Source organism: Alosa alosa, chromosome 4 (assembly GCF_017589495.1).
Source record: "Alosa alosa isolate M-15738 ecotype Scorff River chromosome 4, AALO_Geno_1.1, whole genome shotgun sequence".
Lineage (NCBI taxonomy): Eukaryota > Metazoa > Chordata > Actinopteri > Clupeiformes > Clupeidae > Alosa > Alosa alosa.
The window spans coordinates 22,554,285-22,570,624 of record NC_063192.1 but is presented as its reverse complement, the minus strand read 5'-3'; the positions used below and the strand labels follow the sequence as shown (position 1 = coordinate 22,570,624).

Here is a 16,340-nt window from a genome sequence, read left to right as displayed (position 1 = left end):
GATCGCGCCCCCCTGCCCCACCCCTCAAGTGGATTTGTCCAAGCAGCCGCTTGGTTTGTGGGGAAATATAGCCTACGAGTCCATGCATGGTAGCCTAGGCTATATAAGTGCCCTCCGCTGGCTGGTGTTCACATCATCGCAGTTTAACCGTAAACAGCAATCAGAGGTGTCTAATTTCATTCCATAAATATATTGTTTTATAGGCGTAAGTTGCACGCTTCTGAAGAGCTTCCATTTACTGCACCATGTAGGCTACTGTAGTGCGGTTTGTCTGACATAAAAAAAACTTCGGGTACCTACAATTTTCGCACAACTTGGTGGAAAAGTGTAGCACAGGTTAAAGAAAACCTATTCATGTTTGGACTCAAAAGGAATTTCAAAGTATTTCCCATATAGTAGCCTTTTAGCTCACGACAGTGAAAGTGGAACTTGGAAAGTGGAAGTCTCTCCACCGAGTGTTACATTAGATGCACAATCAATCGCGAGTCGATGCATGTAAAAAGTATCAACTGGTAGGTTAGTAACGAAGGTAGCCTAATTTTGGAAAATGTGATGGCGGCGCACACAAACTTGGGCAAAACGTTTAGTATACACTTGTGGTGATAGCCTACAGTTAATGTGAATCTCTGACTATAACCAATGTAGAAGATTTGCACCAAATAGGCCTAACTGTGGTTGTGTTTCTACAACATGTTGGCACAAATCATAATTTCTGTCAACTATGACGATCTCCATGCATGTTCAGTAGCCTATATTTTTCATTTAATCAAGCAGTGACATGTGGTTTAATCAGTGTTGGGCAAGTTACTTCAAAATCGTAATATAGTATGTATTACTTATTACTATCATTTCAAAGTAATTCATTACATTATAATATTACTGTCTCTGAATTGTAAGGCATTACACTACTATTGTTTTACTTTTGCTGTGGGAATACATCTACTGATGCAACTGGACACATCGTCAGTGATGTTCCTGGAGTCATTGGGTGTTTCGGGTCTTTCAACATCATACACCCTCATCCAGGTGACCCAGCCGGGGTTGATCAGACCCCAGCTTGTGTCCAGATGGCATGCTAGCTACCACGACTCCATGGTTCTCCTCTCTTGAGCCACAGCCATCTTGAGGCCCTCTCTGCCGCTTCGGTAGTATTGCGGATGGCTCTTCTCTTTTGCTGTCCGACGATGCCTAAACGTCCGAGTGCGCTGGCCAAGGATCGGGCCGCAAAGCCTCTGCACCCTACCTCGACTGGGAGGCACTTCGCCCTCCATCCTGACTGCTGGCAATCATTGACTAACCCCATGTACTTGGAGAGCTTCCTCTCATACGCTTCTTCCAGGCGATCTTCCCATGGGACTGTCAGTTCCAGCATTACGACCTGCTTGGTGGACTCTGATACAAGGACGATATCAGGGCGGAGGGTGGTGACCGCAATGTTGCTGGGGAACTTCAGTTGTTTCTCAAGGTCCACCAGCAGCTGCCAGTCTCTTGCCGAGGTCAGGATGCCTGTTGGTGCTTTCTTTGCTGAGGCAACCTGCTCCCCAGCCTTGACAAAGGTGATGGTGTTCTTGGGGGGACGCAGCTGCTTTGCCCATACCAGTCCTGTGTTGATGGCTTCAGCTATAGTCTTCAGGACTTGGTCATGCCTCCAACGGTAATGCCCTTCTCCTAGTGCTGTTGTGCAGCAACTAAGAACGTGTTCCAAGGTGCCTCTCTTGGAACATAATGGGCAGGCAGGTGACTCTCCTAGACCCCATACATGTAGATTTGATGGACTGGGCAACACGTCGTACACTGCCTGGATGAGAAATTTGATGCGGTGGGGCTCAGCTCTCCAGATCTCAGTCCAGGTTACTTTCCGCTCCAGCGCATTCTCCCATCTTGTCCAGGCCCCCTGCTGTCTCATGCCCACCGCCCTGCAGGATCTTATCTCCTCCACATCGCACGCCGCCTCTCCTTCCCCCTGGTGTTCATTTGTGGAGTTGGAAAGGATCCCAGACCAGCTCTGCCTCGTGCCACCACTCCCACCAAAGCCCTGTGGCGCAGCCTAGCTTTGGCCATCTGTACGGCCTCTTCTGCCTTCCACTCTCTACCCGTCCTCACTTGGATTCCAGCATTGGCCACCTTTGGATCACTAGAGTCCCTGTACAGCACCACTTCTCTAACCCTTGCTACCTTGAACACCTCCTCTAGGGATTTAAAGGGCAGCTGCAGCTTGTTATTGTGCCCGTAGAGTGCGATGCTGCTCAGGCTCTTAGGTAGCCCCAGCCATCTCCGCAGGTGGTTGCTGACTTTCCTCTCCAAGGTCTCTACTGTGGAAACTGGGACGGCATAGACAAGGAGAGGCCACAGGATCCTGGGGAGGATGCCGTGCTGATAGACCCATGCTTTGAATTTTCCAGGTAGCCCGGATTTGTCCACGGATTTCAGCCAGCCATCCAACTCAGCACAGGTGGTCTGGATAGATGTTGCATCCTTGAGAGAGCTGTCAAACACCTTGCCCAAGCTCTTGACTGGCTTCTCTGTGATCGTTGGGATGGCTGTGCCTGAGATGTTAAACTGGAACTTGTCCTCCACCTTTCCTTTCCTCAGCACCATGGATCTGGATTTGGCAAGCTTCAAACTCATTCGGGCCCACACCATCATCTTCTCCAGACCCTTCAGAATCCACCGGCATCCTGGGACTGATTCTGTGGTGACTGTAAGGTCATCCATGAACACCCTAATGGGTGGCTGACATTGCCCGGAGCTCATAAGAGGTCCTCTGCAGACTTGGTGAGCATATTCATGGCCAAAGAGAATAGCGTCACAGAGATAGTACACCCTGTGATGATGCCAATATCTACCTTGTGCCAGCTTGATGGAGTTGCTCCTGAGGAGACCCTCATCCTGAAGTTGTTGTAATAGTCAGCGATGAGGTCTCTACACTTGCTGGGGACATGATGTTTCACCAGAGTGAGCTGGACAAGCTTATGGGGGATGGAGCCGAATGCATTGGCCAGATCAAGCCAAAGCACTGACAGGTTTCCCTTATTTTCTCTGGCCTCTCGGATAAGCTGTGTTACCACACCTGTGTGCTCCACACAGCCCGGCATCCCTGATATGCCACCTTTCTGGACTGATGTGTCGATGTAGGTGTTCCTGGCTAGGTAAGTGCTCAGCCTCTTGGAGATAGCACTGAAGAAGATTTTGGACTCGATGCACAGGAGGGAGATGATGCGGAACTGGTCGAGCTGGGTGGAACCTTCCTCCTTAGGGATCCAGACCCCTTCTGCCGTACGCCATTGTTCTGGGATCTTCCCCTTTCTCCAGAAGACTCGCAGGATTTTCCACAGCCGCAGTAGCAGTTTGGGACAACTGGTTGTACACTTTGTACGAAGTGCCACTTGGTCCTGGAGCGGAGCCTGCTCTAGCTTTATGGACAACCTCCTTGATTTCCATCAGCTTCAGTTCATCCATGTCAAACTGCACCTCTGGTTCAGGTGGGTCAATGAGGATGTCGCAATATCCCAGCTTCAGCTCTCGTCTGGGATCGCAGAACATCTGTGCGAGATATTGGTCAATGTCTTCCTTTGAAGAGGACAGTTTACAGCTGCGCTTCTGGCCTAGCAGGTATTTTGTGAACTTGAAGGGGTTGGTGATGAAGGCAGCTCTTTTACGTGCTCTCTCACGTCTCCTCCTCCGATGCCACTCTGCCCGGCGAAGAGTCCTTATCCTCTTCCGGAGCATGGATATTAGTTGGGCTAAACCAAAGCGTTCCTCCTCTCCTGCCTCTTTGTATCGAGACTTCAGCGCTTTCATCTCCCGCCTTATGAGGTGGACCTTCTCTGCTCTGTGGTTCCTTGTGTAGGATGTACCCGAGCTTGTGTGGGATGTTGTCCTCTCCTCTTCACCGAACCTCTCAGCTGCCTAAAAGTGATTGTTGTCATGGCTTGCAGCTTCCGTTCCGCCTCTCCCTTTGCCACAGACTCCAGAATTTGATCCACGTCATCGTCGAACTGCTTCCACAGCGTAGTCATGGTAGCTGCCGGCCACTTGATCCGCCTCCGTTCCGATTGGGTGCTTGAGAAGTGCGGCGCCAACACTTGGAGGTTCCTAGCACTGTGGGGTGACTCCAGGCAAGGCCCCTCCTGCGACTCACCAGGTGGAACACCTGTGCGTTGTGTTGCTGCCGTTCCCCCCAAACACTTCATCTTTGCTTGGTGGATTTTCAAGCCGCGCATGTTCTTACATACTTTCCCACACGTACACTGTGCGCTCATAGTCGTTGGTCCATTGCCTAGGTCTGTTGCCATTGAATCAGTCCAATTGGGGTGCTCATTCTCCCCCCCTCTCGGGCACCCCTGGGGGTATTTCTCCATTGAGTTCATCGTAGCTTGTTTTGGGTGTCCTCCTCACGGTGAACACAGATTGGGTTGCCAGCCCGTTCTGCCCCGGTTGCCGTCTCTCCGAGCAGTCACTGTCTCTCCAGTTTAAGTTACTTTTACCAAAATATCTAGAAATATGGATTTGGAATTCTAAATGCAGTTTATTATGCTCAATGCAGCTCATTGCACTTCTAATGGAGGGTGATGTGGTACAACATAATGACTGAGCTAGGCTTAAGGCTACAGTAGAATGCAATAGGTGCAGTGATGGCTCATGATGCAATACAAGGAACAATCATAGTCAGAATTTTGTTTAACCCTTAAAGGAGTACCGTCACTTGGGAAATTAACATTCTAAAGAATATCTGGGTTCATTGAATTCAACATAGAATTTTAGAACCTTCAATTGTTGCGGAACTTAGAATGTTCAAAAACCTAGAAGACAAAAGGTCAAAGTCTGGTCAATTGTGATAGAAATGCTGTAACTTTAGGCTTAGGCCTACTCATTAAAATCAACAGAGAGCCCACTACCTGTATATTGTAACCCAAAACTTAAAGACATGTCAAGATAGGCTACACAGTGCAGCTACTGGCCATTTTGGTGCCCTAACTGGTGAAATACAGTATTAACCTAAGTATGTCATTATATGGCCAACTATAAAGATGTAATCTGCCTGTTCCCAGGGATGGATAGTATTTCTGAAACATGTAATATGTGTTTCAAATGCAAAATAGTATTTTGTCCTTTGTATTTTATTGGGTTGAAGGAAATGGCTCTGTATTTTGTATCAAAATACTTTATTGGTGTGTATTTTTGTATTTTAAAAATACTGCAAGCTAATCATCGCAAAGTGTTGTGCTAATGCTGGGAACAGGCAGGGATGGGCAAAAATACATCAGAATGTATTTCTAAATAAAATACCTAATACCCTCATTTTTAATGTATCAAAATAAACTACAAAATACAGTAGGCCTAACCATATTACGTATGTATCAAAATAAAATACTGTATTTTTGTATTTAGAAAATACTCAAAATACTTTTTTCAAGGAAGTATGGAAGCACTGCAAAAAAGCTGTTTTTTATCCCAAACATTTAGCCTATTAAAACTATATTGTAAAAAACAATACAATTTGTCCCCTGTCGTATACCGTATGCAAGTTCATGTAGTGTGATCAGAATTAAGAATAATTCAAGAATTTACATTTACATTTAGTCATCTAGCTGATGCTTATCCAAATGACTGACAGAGCTTTCAATTAACCACATTATAATCAATAGGCCAAAATCATAATTGTGTATCTGTGCCAAAATTCGTAATTCAAGTCCAGTGCAGAACTGAATAAGAAAATCATAATGGCTATGTATCTTGAAGTTCCAGTATGTGAGAGACTTGACGTGCCTTAATATCTCCAACCTCAAGTATGCAGCTAATAAGGAAATAGAATTGTTATTTAATTAAACAAGGTGAACTTCTCCCCACTGTGGAATGCAGTAAAAGGATGCTACAAGGAAGGGAATTCAAACTCACTCAACACCTTACCATCTATTGATGTCATTGTGGTTGAGATATCTGACATTTTTCTGTTAAAGATTGGCATGGAGACAATGGGACATGGTTGCCTTTGTCAGTGTCCTTATGTGAACTTGCACAGGTCAACTTGCTCATCTTAACTTGCGTACCACTTCACACCAGTGCTTCAGACCAGAGCTGATGCTTCAGCAATAGCAGTCACTGAAAAGCTGTAAGTGTTGTTGAACACAGCTGTTCTCACATTAGCTGATTGCGATAAACATAAACCATTGTTGCCTAATTACCAATTATTCATTACACCTGTCTGTAGTATCTACTTTTTTTGTGTTTTTCACATATAGTATTTTGCAGTATTTTTAAAATACAAAAATACACACCAATAAAGTATTTTGATACAAAATACAGAGCCATTTCCTTCAACCCAATAAAATACAAATGACAAAATACTATTTTGCATTTGAAACACATATAAATAGAAATACTACCCATCCCTGGGAACAGGCAGATTACATCTTTATAGTTGGCCATATAATGACATACTTAGGTTAATACTGTATTTCACCAGTTAGGGCACAAAAATGGCCAGTAGCTGCACTGTGTAGCCTATCTTGACATGTCTTTAAGTTTTGGGTTACAATATACAGGTAGTGGGCTCTCTGTTGATTTTAATGAGTAGGCCTAAGCCTAAAGTTACAGCATTTCTATCACAATTGACCAGACTTTGACCTTTTGTCTTCTTTTAACAAAATTCTGGCTATGATTGTTTCTTGTATTGCATCATGAGCCATCACTGCACCTATTGCATTATACTGTTGTTAGCCTTAAGCCTAGCTCATTATGTTGTACCACATCACCCTCCATTAGAAGTGCAATGAGCTGCATTGAGCATAATAAACTGCATTTAGAATTTCAAATCCATATTTCCAGATATTTTGGTAAAAGTAACTTAAAAGTAATACAATAGTAGTGTAATGCCTATTACAGATTCAGAGACAGTAATATTATAATAATGAATTACTTTGAAATGACAGTAATAAGTAATTCATAATATATTACGATTTTGAAGTAACTTGCCCAACACTGATTAAACCACATGTCACTGCTTGACTAAAGGAAAAATATAGGCTACTGAACATGCACGGAGATCGTCACAGTTGACAGAAATTACGATACTGATTATATAATAACCTATAGGTCCAAATCTAAATGTTTGGGTTCAACATTTAGATTTGGACCTATACGGCCGGTGCGTGGATATCTCAATGGCAAAATTAAACAATATTTATATCGGGCGCCTACCATGGACTAGGCTGGGTGAACTCAGCCTGATCTGCCGGCGATTCCTTTTCGATTTCTTAAAAGATTGAGCTTGGTATGGCGAAAGCCAGACTAACCATGGACCTCATAGTTGCAAAATGCAAGGGAACATGAATCTGCATATTATTTGCACAAACAATAACGGACAGTAGCTCTTCAACTTGGCCCGTTAAAATGTGTTAGTCTAGCAACGCATTTCATGAAGGCCCTTTTGGACATGTCAGTTATTTGCACCACTGGGTAAAACAGCATTTTGTTTTAGACTACTGGTATTTAATTTGTGCATTGACAATAAAGCTGAATATCATATGAACTAGATGACTAAACGTATGCATATGTAGAAGAAGAAACATTCACAAAAATCCATGACATGATCTCTCTTCTTGATAGCTGTTGAAAACTGCATGGAACTGACAGGGATTGTTTTGTTTAATAATAAATAAATAAACACATTATGCTGCTACCTTCTGCTTTTCCCAAATACAATGTAGCCTACATGTGTACCTTTCATCAGTCCAGTTGCAATGGATGGACTGTGATGACTTGTGATTGTTTAGATATTTTAAAGGTTTTATAACAATGCTACAATTTTTTTGGCAAGTGCTACAAATCTATTCACCTTTGCAGCGCCAGTTGGCTACTTTGTGTGCGGCCCGCAAACAAACATTCCAAACAAGCATACACAAAAGTTTCAAGAGTGGGGGATGGAGTAGAAGATGGAGACAAATTCATTAATATGATTTATTTTCACGGAATGGATGTACAGGACTGAGCGGCGGTCATATTTTGTACCGCTATGCGGTACATCTATATACGGCTACTTGCCAAAACGAAAACATAAACTCCACATGATAGGTCTTTAAATTTATTTGTTACTGTTTCGTCGTGCCTTTTGCTGGGAAAAAAACAGTTTGCAACACGCTGAACTTGAATCAAACATTCTTTAACACAGCTGATCAACCGTCTGCTTTCACTTTTGAAGTTCCATTGCAAGAAGTGACCAGACTACTTTTGGATTGATATGAAAGATGTAAATCAGAAGCACAAACCCCATTGCTATTGACAACGGTAATTATGTTTGCAGTGGTAATTACATGAATTTATTTTACCATAGAATGTTGGGAAATCCCATTCAAGTCAATGGAGCATTCTACTAGCATTGTGAAGAGCCGTATAATAAATAAAAATAAGAATTGTGTAAGATTTGGCCCCTGTGATACCACATAGTACCATGTGCAAGTTAATGTAGTGTGATCGGAATTTGTGTAGTCAGAATTAAGAACCATTCAAGAATTTACATTTACATTTAGTAATTTAGCTGACACTTTTATCTAAAGCGACTTACAAAAAAGGGAACAATCAAGGTAGGTATGACTATAGGACATGTCACGCAAGTCACAGCAAGTACTTTTCACATATAATAGAATGACAGTTCAAGCTAAGTTAAGTCAAGGGAAGGAGAATAGTGATAGTCTAGTGCTAGATTAAGCATGCCCAGCTGTTTGTAGTGCTAAAGGAAGTACTCTCGGAAGATCCTCGGAAGTTCCTGTACGTGACAAACTTGATGTGCCTGAATATTGCCTAAAATTACGAGGTGAACTTCTCCCTATGTGGAATGTAGGAGGGGATGCTAGGAAGGAAATTCAAACACATTTTGTGTGTGTACATTAATGTGTATCGTATTCCAGGTATGTACCCCTGAGCAAGACATCCAACTAGGCTAATTAGTTCACTATGAGTTACTGTAGATAAGTGTGTCAGTTACCGGTAAATAAAGTAAAAATGTATAATTTTCAGGTCTGCATCCTCAGGAGTGGTACCTTTCAGACACGTGGTGTAGAGAATTGTGCTGGTGGCATTGGGTGTTGGAAAGCTGACTTGGGGGGCGTCCACTGCTGCAGGTGTCTCTGTTGCTGCGTCCATAGCTGGCAGAGATCACCTTGATGAAACCCAACCCTGTGCAAAGACTTAGTTACAAAATATCTATTCTACAAATAGGAAGGTCTTTTTCCAGGAGCATGATTCATGTAGCATGATGAATGCAATCTGAGCTCAATCAGGGTCAATTTCCCTGGAACACCAATGCTCAAAAGTATGAGCTGAAGTTACTTATTGTGTATACATGAATATCAGTGTTATTGATTTGCATATGAGTTATGTATATGTAATCTGGCATGCAATTACAGAAGTTAGCAAATATAAATCATTTGTGATGTATAGTTGTACTGTATGTGCTCAGTCTAATTCTGCAGTTCTGCATGACTTGTTTGCATGTAGGTGTTGATGATGTAAAAGTGTTAAGATTTACCACAGCTGATAACATTCTTTGCATGTTCACATGTGACACGAGAATCTATTCAATATAACAGTAAGGAGGGTCAGTATAGCTGCATTTGAAAGCTTTTCCCAAATATATAGTTGGGACACTTACTCTCTGGGCCGCATACAAAAGATTTATCCAGGTATTTATATGTCCCAAAACAGGGATTAGAGAACACCGAGTTTGTCACAGGCACAGTACAACTTGACATTCCATTGCACCTATGTAAAACAACAAAAACATTTTAGTGTATTGTTAAGCAAGCAACCTTGATGAAACCGCGCCGTGTGCAAAGACTCTTAGAATATCTATTCTACAAACAGGAAGGTCTTTTTCCAGGAGCATGATTCTTGTAGCATGATGAATGCAATCTGAGTTCATGGGTTCAATTTTCCTGGAACACCAGTGCTAAAATGTATGAGCTCAAGTTACTTCAGATGAACACAGCTGACTAAAGGTCATCTGCAACCAAAGGAAATATTAAATAGGGCAAGGAAATGTTACTGAACAGGTTGTTTGAATATTGTATTTGCATGTTTTTTTCTATTAGCAGATATAGTGCTGTATACATACCACAGGAGAGATGCCCCGTCCCGCCCTCACATACAGCATACCTCTTGGCCTCTATACCTGAAAACAAGAAAAAGCAACTTGGAGGATGGAGATGGACAACAATACATTGCTTTAGTTGCACACATGTCCAACATTGATGCCCTAACTCGCCACTGTCCCAAACTTTTGTTGAGCTCTCCTTGGAGCTCAATTACCAGTGTTTGCAGTGATCACTACTGGACATTCCACATTGCTAGACAGCACTTGAGTGAGGATAGACTTATTTCCACTTCTTAAATAACCATTGCTATCTGCAATAGCTACAGTACAGGGACATCAGTTCATAGCTGAGGATTTGTCCTAGGTCCACTTCCCTTTCAGCATCATATGCAGTAATGATGCACTGGAGAATGTTTCTTTTTGTTGCACTATAAAGGATATCTTGTCAATTTTTTTGCAAATAATGCAATCTCCATAGCACTCTTCAGCACTCCTCAAACATGCACACTCTTCCATTTTTCTGCATGGCTGGAATTTGAATGATGGAACAGAGCACCAGTGAGATGTTTTAAAGGCAAGAACAGTCGCCTTTACAGTACCTTCACCTATACTTTAAGGTATTTTGCACGTTTATTTTTTAAGGATCTTTGGCTTCACTGTGCAGTGGCACCCAAAGATTCTAGAGCGCTTAAAAGACATCTGGCTCTGGGACGTCGAGCACCTGGTTACTATAGTAACCATTTAGTAAACAAGCAGGTAGGTATGGCGGCAAAACGGGAGGCAGGTATGTTGTTGTCAGTCTTGTGTTTTTCAAATTACTCGATTCGGTTTGCCTCTATCCTGCATTATCCTGGCAGCTATAGTGATAGGCCTGACAAATTCGTCCATAAACCATGCTAGCGATCAATTCGATTTAAAATGTCAAAGTCCTTTGGTTTAGACATTAGCCAACAGTTTAGTAGGCTAAGGTTTTAGCGAAAGTATCGATCCGTTAGATAATTGGCCTAACAAAATAGGCGGTGAGCAGTTGGGTGACTTAGGCTAAGCCTGTCAGTCCATGATTTAGCATAGGCTATGCCTTACAATTACTAATGAGTTGTCGCATTTTAAAGCAGCCGGTCAAGTCGCGTTTGGGAGCTCCCAGCAACGTTTGATGTTCCCAGCCCACTGTGCCCCAATCGCTTGGGGAACGAGATGCTGGCAGTGAAAGGATCCCCAGAGCGAGGGCCCGGCTGCTATGACAACCATGTGGTGAGTGTTTCTTTGACTGTTTATGGGCGGTGTCGGTGCTGGGTCAGGTAGGTATTGCATAACAAAAGCCAGGAAAATATCTTGAAGGCCTGCTTTTTGAAGAATCCAGACGAGTACAAAATAATGGTTAAAAACTGTAGGCCTAGCACGATTTTCATTGCTTTCAGATTGGCACTGTCTTGTATGACATTCAGAAAAGACCAGAGAGCAAGAAGGGCTATATTTTAGCAGCAAGAACTGCAGCACGCTTTCGACCTGTTGCACAGGTGAGTCAATGCTCAGGTGGTCCCATTAATAACAACAACCTTGAGATATTCTCAACAGCTTCACTACACTGTATGGCCTTATGTATCCAGTATATAGTTATTGCAAACATACCCAGGGCAACATTAACATAAAAAGAAGCACCAAAAGGGCCATTCATGTACTATTTAGCAGGGTTCCCATGGATCATGAAATTTCTGGAATAGTCTATTCTAGACATGGAAAGTCATGGAATTGTATCATTTGTGGGGCAAAGTCATGGAATATCAGGGAATTTTGTAGTAGCAGTTTAAAATGTACTTGCAAAAACACATTAATGCAAATATATGTCTAAGTAGAATTGATGTATATCTAGTAATTAGCTTTACTGCTTGCTTGAGTGGTTGTGGTTAGCCTAACTTTGTTTATTCAATGGCCATTTATTCATCTCCCACTCAAAAAAAAAGTCAAAGATTCTTGAATGCTACGCGACTACTCTGAAATCTTTGGTCGGTATATTGTACGATTCATTCTAAGTAGATCATGGAAATTCAGGTTTTTTTGTCAGGGAAAGTCAGGGAAAAGTCATGGAATTTTACATCTGACTTAGAGTGGGAACCCTGTATGTAGGCTTACTTGGCACACCATGCCAATGGTAAGCATTCAATGGCAGGATGTATTCAACAAATGACAAGGTCGCATCGTTTTACTGTGTAGAAGTAATGCTGTAGGCTACTGATTACAACCATGACATCTCTGTCTACAGACATTGACTCCCTCACCACAGATGTACCAGCCTAACTGGGCCCTGTCTAAAACAGAACCTCCTGGGAAAACCCCCTTCAACTCCACCATGGCCAGATTATCTGTCCAGCAGATCAGTACCGGCTTAAATCCAGGGTGAGTTCAGTCTTTTCCATATCAGCAGTGAACCAAAGCAAACTTCCCAATGGCATCAGTGTTGCTAATCCACTGCTACCCAGTAGACACACTGTATCACCTGTACCACATGAAATCACATGAATTACAAAATCCAAAGAGAGCTTTTCAGGTATTGCGGCAGCATCTCAATTGACAAGTCTGCTACTCTATTGCCTGGTGCAGCTAAGATGCAGCTAAGTAGCAGCAGAACCATCTCAACTTTAAATTCTTGGATGTCAGACCTTGAATATTGCCTACTGCAGAAGCATTGATAGTATTAATGACGTTTGTTAGTAATATAACCCTAAACAGCTGAGGTTCTGATTGGCTGGAGAGAAACTATACTGAAAAATGCTGATGATGGCTGAAATGCTGACCTTTCTGTCCTATCCATCGCTAGCCCAGGGACGTACGCTCACAACACCAGCGCCTGCAGGAAGGTGTCCTGGCCCATGAAGTTTGGCTCCCCAGACTGGAACCGAGTGCCTCAGCTGGAGAGGAAGGCGCTGAGAACAGAGGTGAGGGAGAGAGAACCATATGGAAACAAACTGAATGATTCAAATACCATATGTTTTCCTTACTTAGATCGGGCAGAACTACATTCTATGTAAGACCTTCACATTTCCATAATACAATATAATTCAATATAATATTTATATAATGGCCAGTTTCCTATTAAGGCATACATTTTTAGTATGAAAAGGCACAGGATTTTTGGGTCATATAAGAAATTTTACATGTAAAAGGTATGTGATAATATAACATTGATATGATAATGTAGGAAATGACTATGAAAGTTTTGGGGTAGATTCATGTTAGGCAGCCGTGACCCACTCCGGACCTGTAACCGGAGGGTTGCCGGTTCGAGCCCCGACCAGTGGGAACGGCTGAAGTGCCCTTGAGCAAGGCACTTAACCCCTCACTGCTCCCCGAGCGCTGCTGTTGTAGCAGGCAGCTCACTGCGCCGGGATTAGTGTGTGCTTCACCTCACTGTGTGCTGAGTGTGTTTCACTAATTCACAAAATGAGTTTCACAGAGACCAAATTTCCTTCACAGGATCAGGCTTATACATAATACGGCTAAAACATAGGAAATTACTGTATATAATAATTTAGTAATTGAAAATGCAGCATTACACAAAGGAGCACATCCGGAGGGGTTGGTTGCTTTGCTCAAGGGCACCTCATCCGTGGATGTGGGAGAGTACTGTTCAATCACTTCGCTCACCCACATTTTTTCTACCATTCAGGGATTGAGCTTGCCACCTCCCATTTAGAAGTCCAATTCCCTAAGCGGTAGGCCATGGATGACCTCATGCAATCAGCAATGAAAACACTTCAGTATTTATCGCTAAACAATAGGGGGTTCAGCATCAGGTGGATTGTGTTAAATGCCTTCCAAAATGAAAGGCAACAAGTTTTCTGTCCATGCCTTCACCCCATATGTCCAGCCCTCATTCTTTGTAGGTGTTACAGCCAGAGATCTGGACCCACAAGCATGATGATGCCAGTTGGGCATGGATAGAAGGTGGCATGGGGTGAGAAAAGAAGCAAAAACTGACTTATCTAGTTAAAAAGTGTCATAGCTTACCAGGGTTACCACACAGGCACACAGGCATACTCAGAGAGTAGACCAGAAATGTTGCACACACAAGTTTTGGAATATTTGCTAAACTTTGTCCACAATATCTGATGATTATAGTTGTCACTATAGTCACACTATAGTCAGTATTTCTGTATTTGCCATTCAGATCAGGAATGGTTAGTTGTCCATTCCTGAACATCGTGCAAGAGCTGTTTACTGATATTTCCAATGTATTCACGCTGATGCATTCAGAGTGGCGTAAAGGGAGAGGGGGAGGGGAGGGGCGCATGATGATGCCAGATGGTGGCATGGGAAGAAGGAAAGGAGCAAAAACTGACTTATCTAATTAAAACGTGCTTCAAGGGTGCAGTTGTTTTGGTTTAAATATTGTTTATTACACAGCTCTTCATAATGCTGAAGAATGCTCCATTCACTTGAATGGGCCTTCCCAACATCAGTGGTCTGATATTTCTCGATAACAGACCTTGCTAAGTATAACAGACCGCTGTTTACATGATCACATGGAGCAAATACACACCGAAGGATCCGCATCTGCACCCGGATCTAGCTAATAAGGGCATTTATGCATCCGCATCTAGCCAATGAGGGCATTTATGCACCCGCATCTAGCCAATGAGGGCATTTATGCACCCGCATCTAGCCAATGAGGGCATTTATGCATCCGCATCTAGCCAATGAGGAAGTTTTAGTTGGCAGGTCATTGTCCATAAACACAATTGTGTTTAGACAAGGTGAGGTTTCTGGCGAACAAAACATTTCCCTGGAAGCTCCTCCTTGCTGAATGTGGTTTTCCAAATCAAACATGTTCATATTTCCTTTACTGGAACTTCCTTAGCAGGACCTTGTTTGTACATGCATACTATATTTTTGTAATAAATACTATATGCATGAATAGTAAGGCTGGGCATATAAGATTGTTCGTACATGAATACTAATACTATGTATTATACATGTGGTTTTAGAGCCATATATGGTCCTTGTGTTATTCTATTAGGACAGATAAGAATCATGTGTTTTCAACAGGACACTAGTGTACACCCATGTTTCTATCCATCCTCCACAATTAAAGGCATAGTCCTTGACTGTAGCCCTTTAAACTTTCTGTCAAATTCAGTGATACTCTCCTCATGTTTCTCTATCTATCCGAAATAAAAAATAAGAAATAAAATTGATCCTCCTCCCGTAATAACATTTATATCTCTGTTAGCCTCCTCATTTAGAATAGCAGGTGGATTTTAAAGCAGTAATTGAAGTTATACGGCAGTATGGAGGGAACGTGTAGCTTTGTATAAGATGTAAATGTGAGACAAAGCTGCACTGGTTGCAGTCAGAGAGCAGCTGGTGCACTGAGGAAAGGTAAAAGCAAGTGGCATTATTTACAGTATCCAAGTATCCAGTATTTTCTTGTTCTATTTCTGTCCAGCTTCAATGTGACAAGGAGTTCCTGAAGCAGAGGAACAGAGTAGCATACCTCAAATTATACTACCCCTGAGTCAACACCTCACCAGCAGCTGAAATAAGTATTCTACCTGGATTTAGACCTGACTGCACCACCTGTTCCTGCACATCTACCCCCTACTTTTAACCCCAAATATACCTTGCAATCAGAAATGCCTGTTTGTGTTATCAAGATAAATGTATGCATCATATCTGGCCAGTATTCTGAGAAATGTTACTGTGTGTGAACTGCCTGTTCATCACGTATTTAAGGGACAAAATGAGTGTTATTCTGCACAGAGCTTGTATCTCTTGCCTTTCCTGCCTCCTTTGATGAACAACCATGCTTTAGTGTTACAGTCTTATATAAAGGAATATTGTCCCAGCTGCTCACATTTTATATCAATTCCTCAAGGTGTTAAAGGAGAAATCCAGCAATTGTTTTACATAGAGATCGAGGTCATGGAGTAATTGTCGGTACGGGGGGGACTGTTTTACCTAGCTCGAGTTGCTGCAGCGAGGCAGCTACAGCGCTACACTCTGGGGGCATGTTGGTGAGCCCCATGTTCACACCCCCAGAGTGCAGCATTTTTTTTTTTACGTACTGACAGTACTTGGTGACCTCAGAAATGCTCTATGTGAAATATCGCCGGATTTCTCCTTGAAACATTATTCTGTGTTGACTTGTTTTTTACATCAAATGTATATCAATTAGTGAAATAAAGCTTCATAAAGCAGTGATCAGTTCCGACGTTGTTTTGTTTCACATCTGTAAGTTATGACTTATGAAAGA

General features: G+C 42.5%; 1 protein-coding gene and 1 pseudogene across 1 annotated transcript; one reads left to right on the top strand and one right to left on the bottom strand.

Moving 5' to 3' along the window:
* Positions 1-1,008: 1,008 nt before the first annotated feature.
* LOC125293029 lies at positions 1,009-4,262 on the bottom strand (annotated as a pseudogene).
* A 6,579-nt stretch (positions 4,263-10,841) lies between these two features.
* Positions 10,842-16,294, top strand: LOC125293950 (protein pitchfork-like). Its single transcript, XM_048242211.1, has 6 exons — positions 10,842-10,874; positions 11,206-11,341; positions 11,509-11,607; positions 12,351-12,484; positions 12,906-13,023; positions 15,534-16,294. The coding sequence occupies exons 2-6, from the start codon at positions 11,285-11,287 to the stop codon at positions 15,600-15,602; spliced, it is 477 nt and encodes a 158-aa protein (XP_048098168.1). The 5' UTR covers positions 10,842-10,874; positions 11,206-11,284; the 3' UTR covers positions 15,603-16,294.
* Positions 16,295-16,340: the final 46 nt, after the last annotated feature.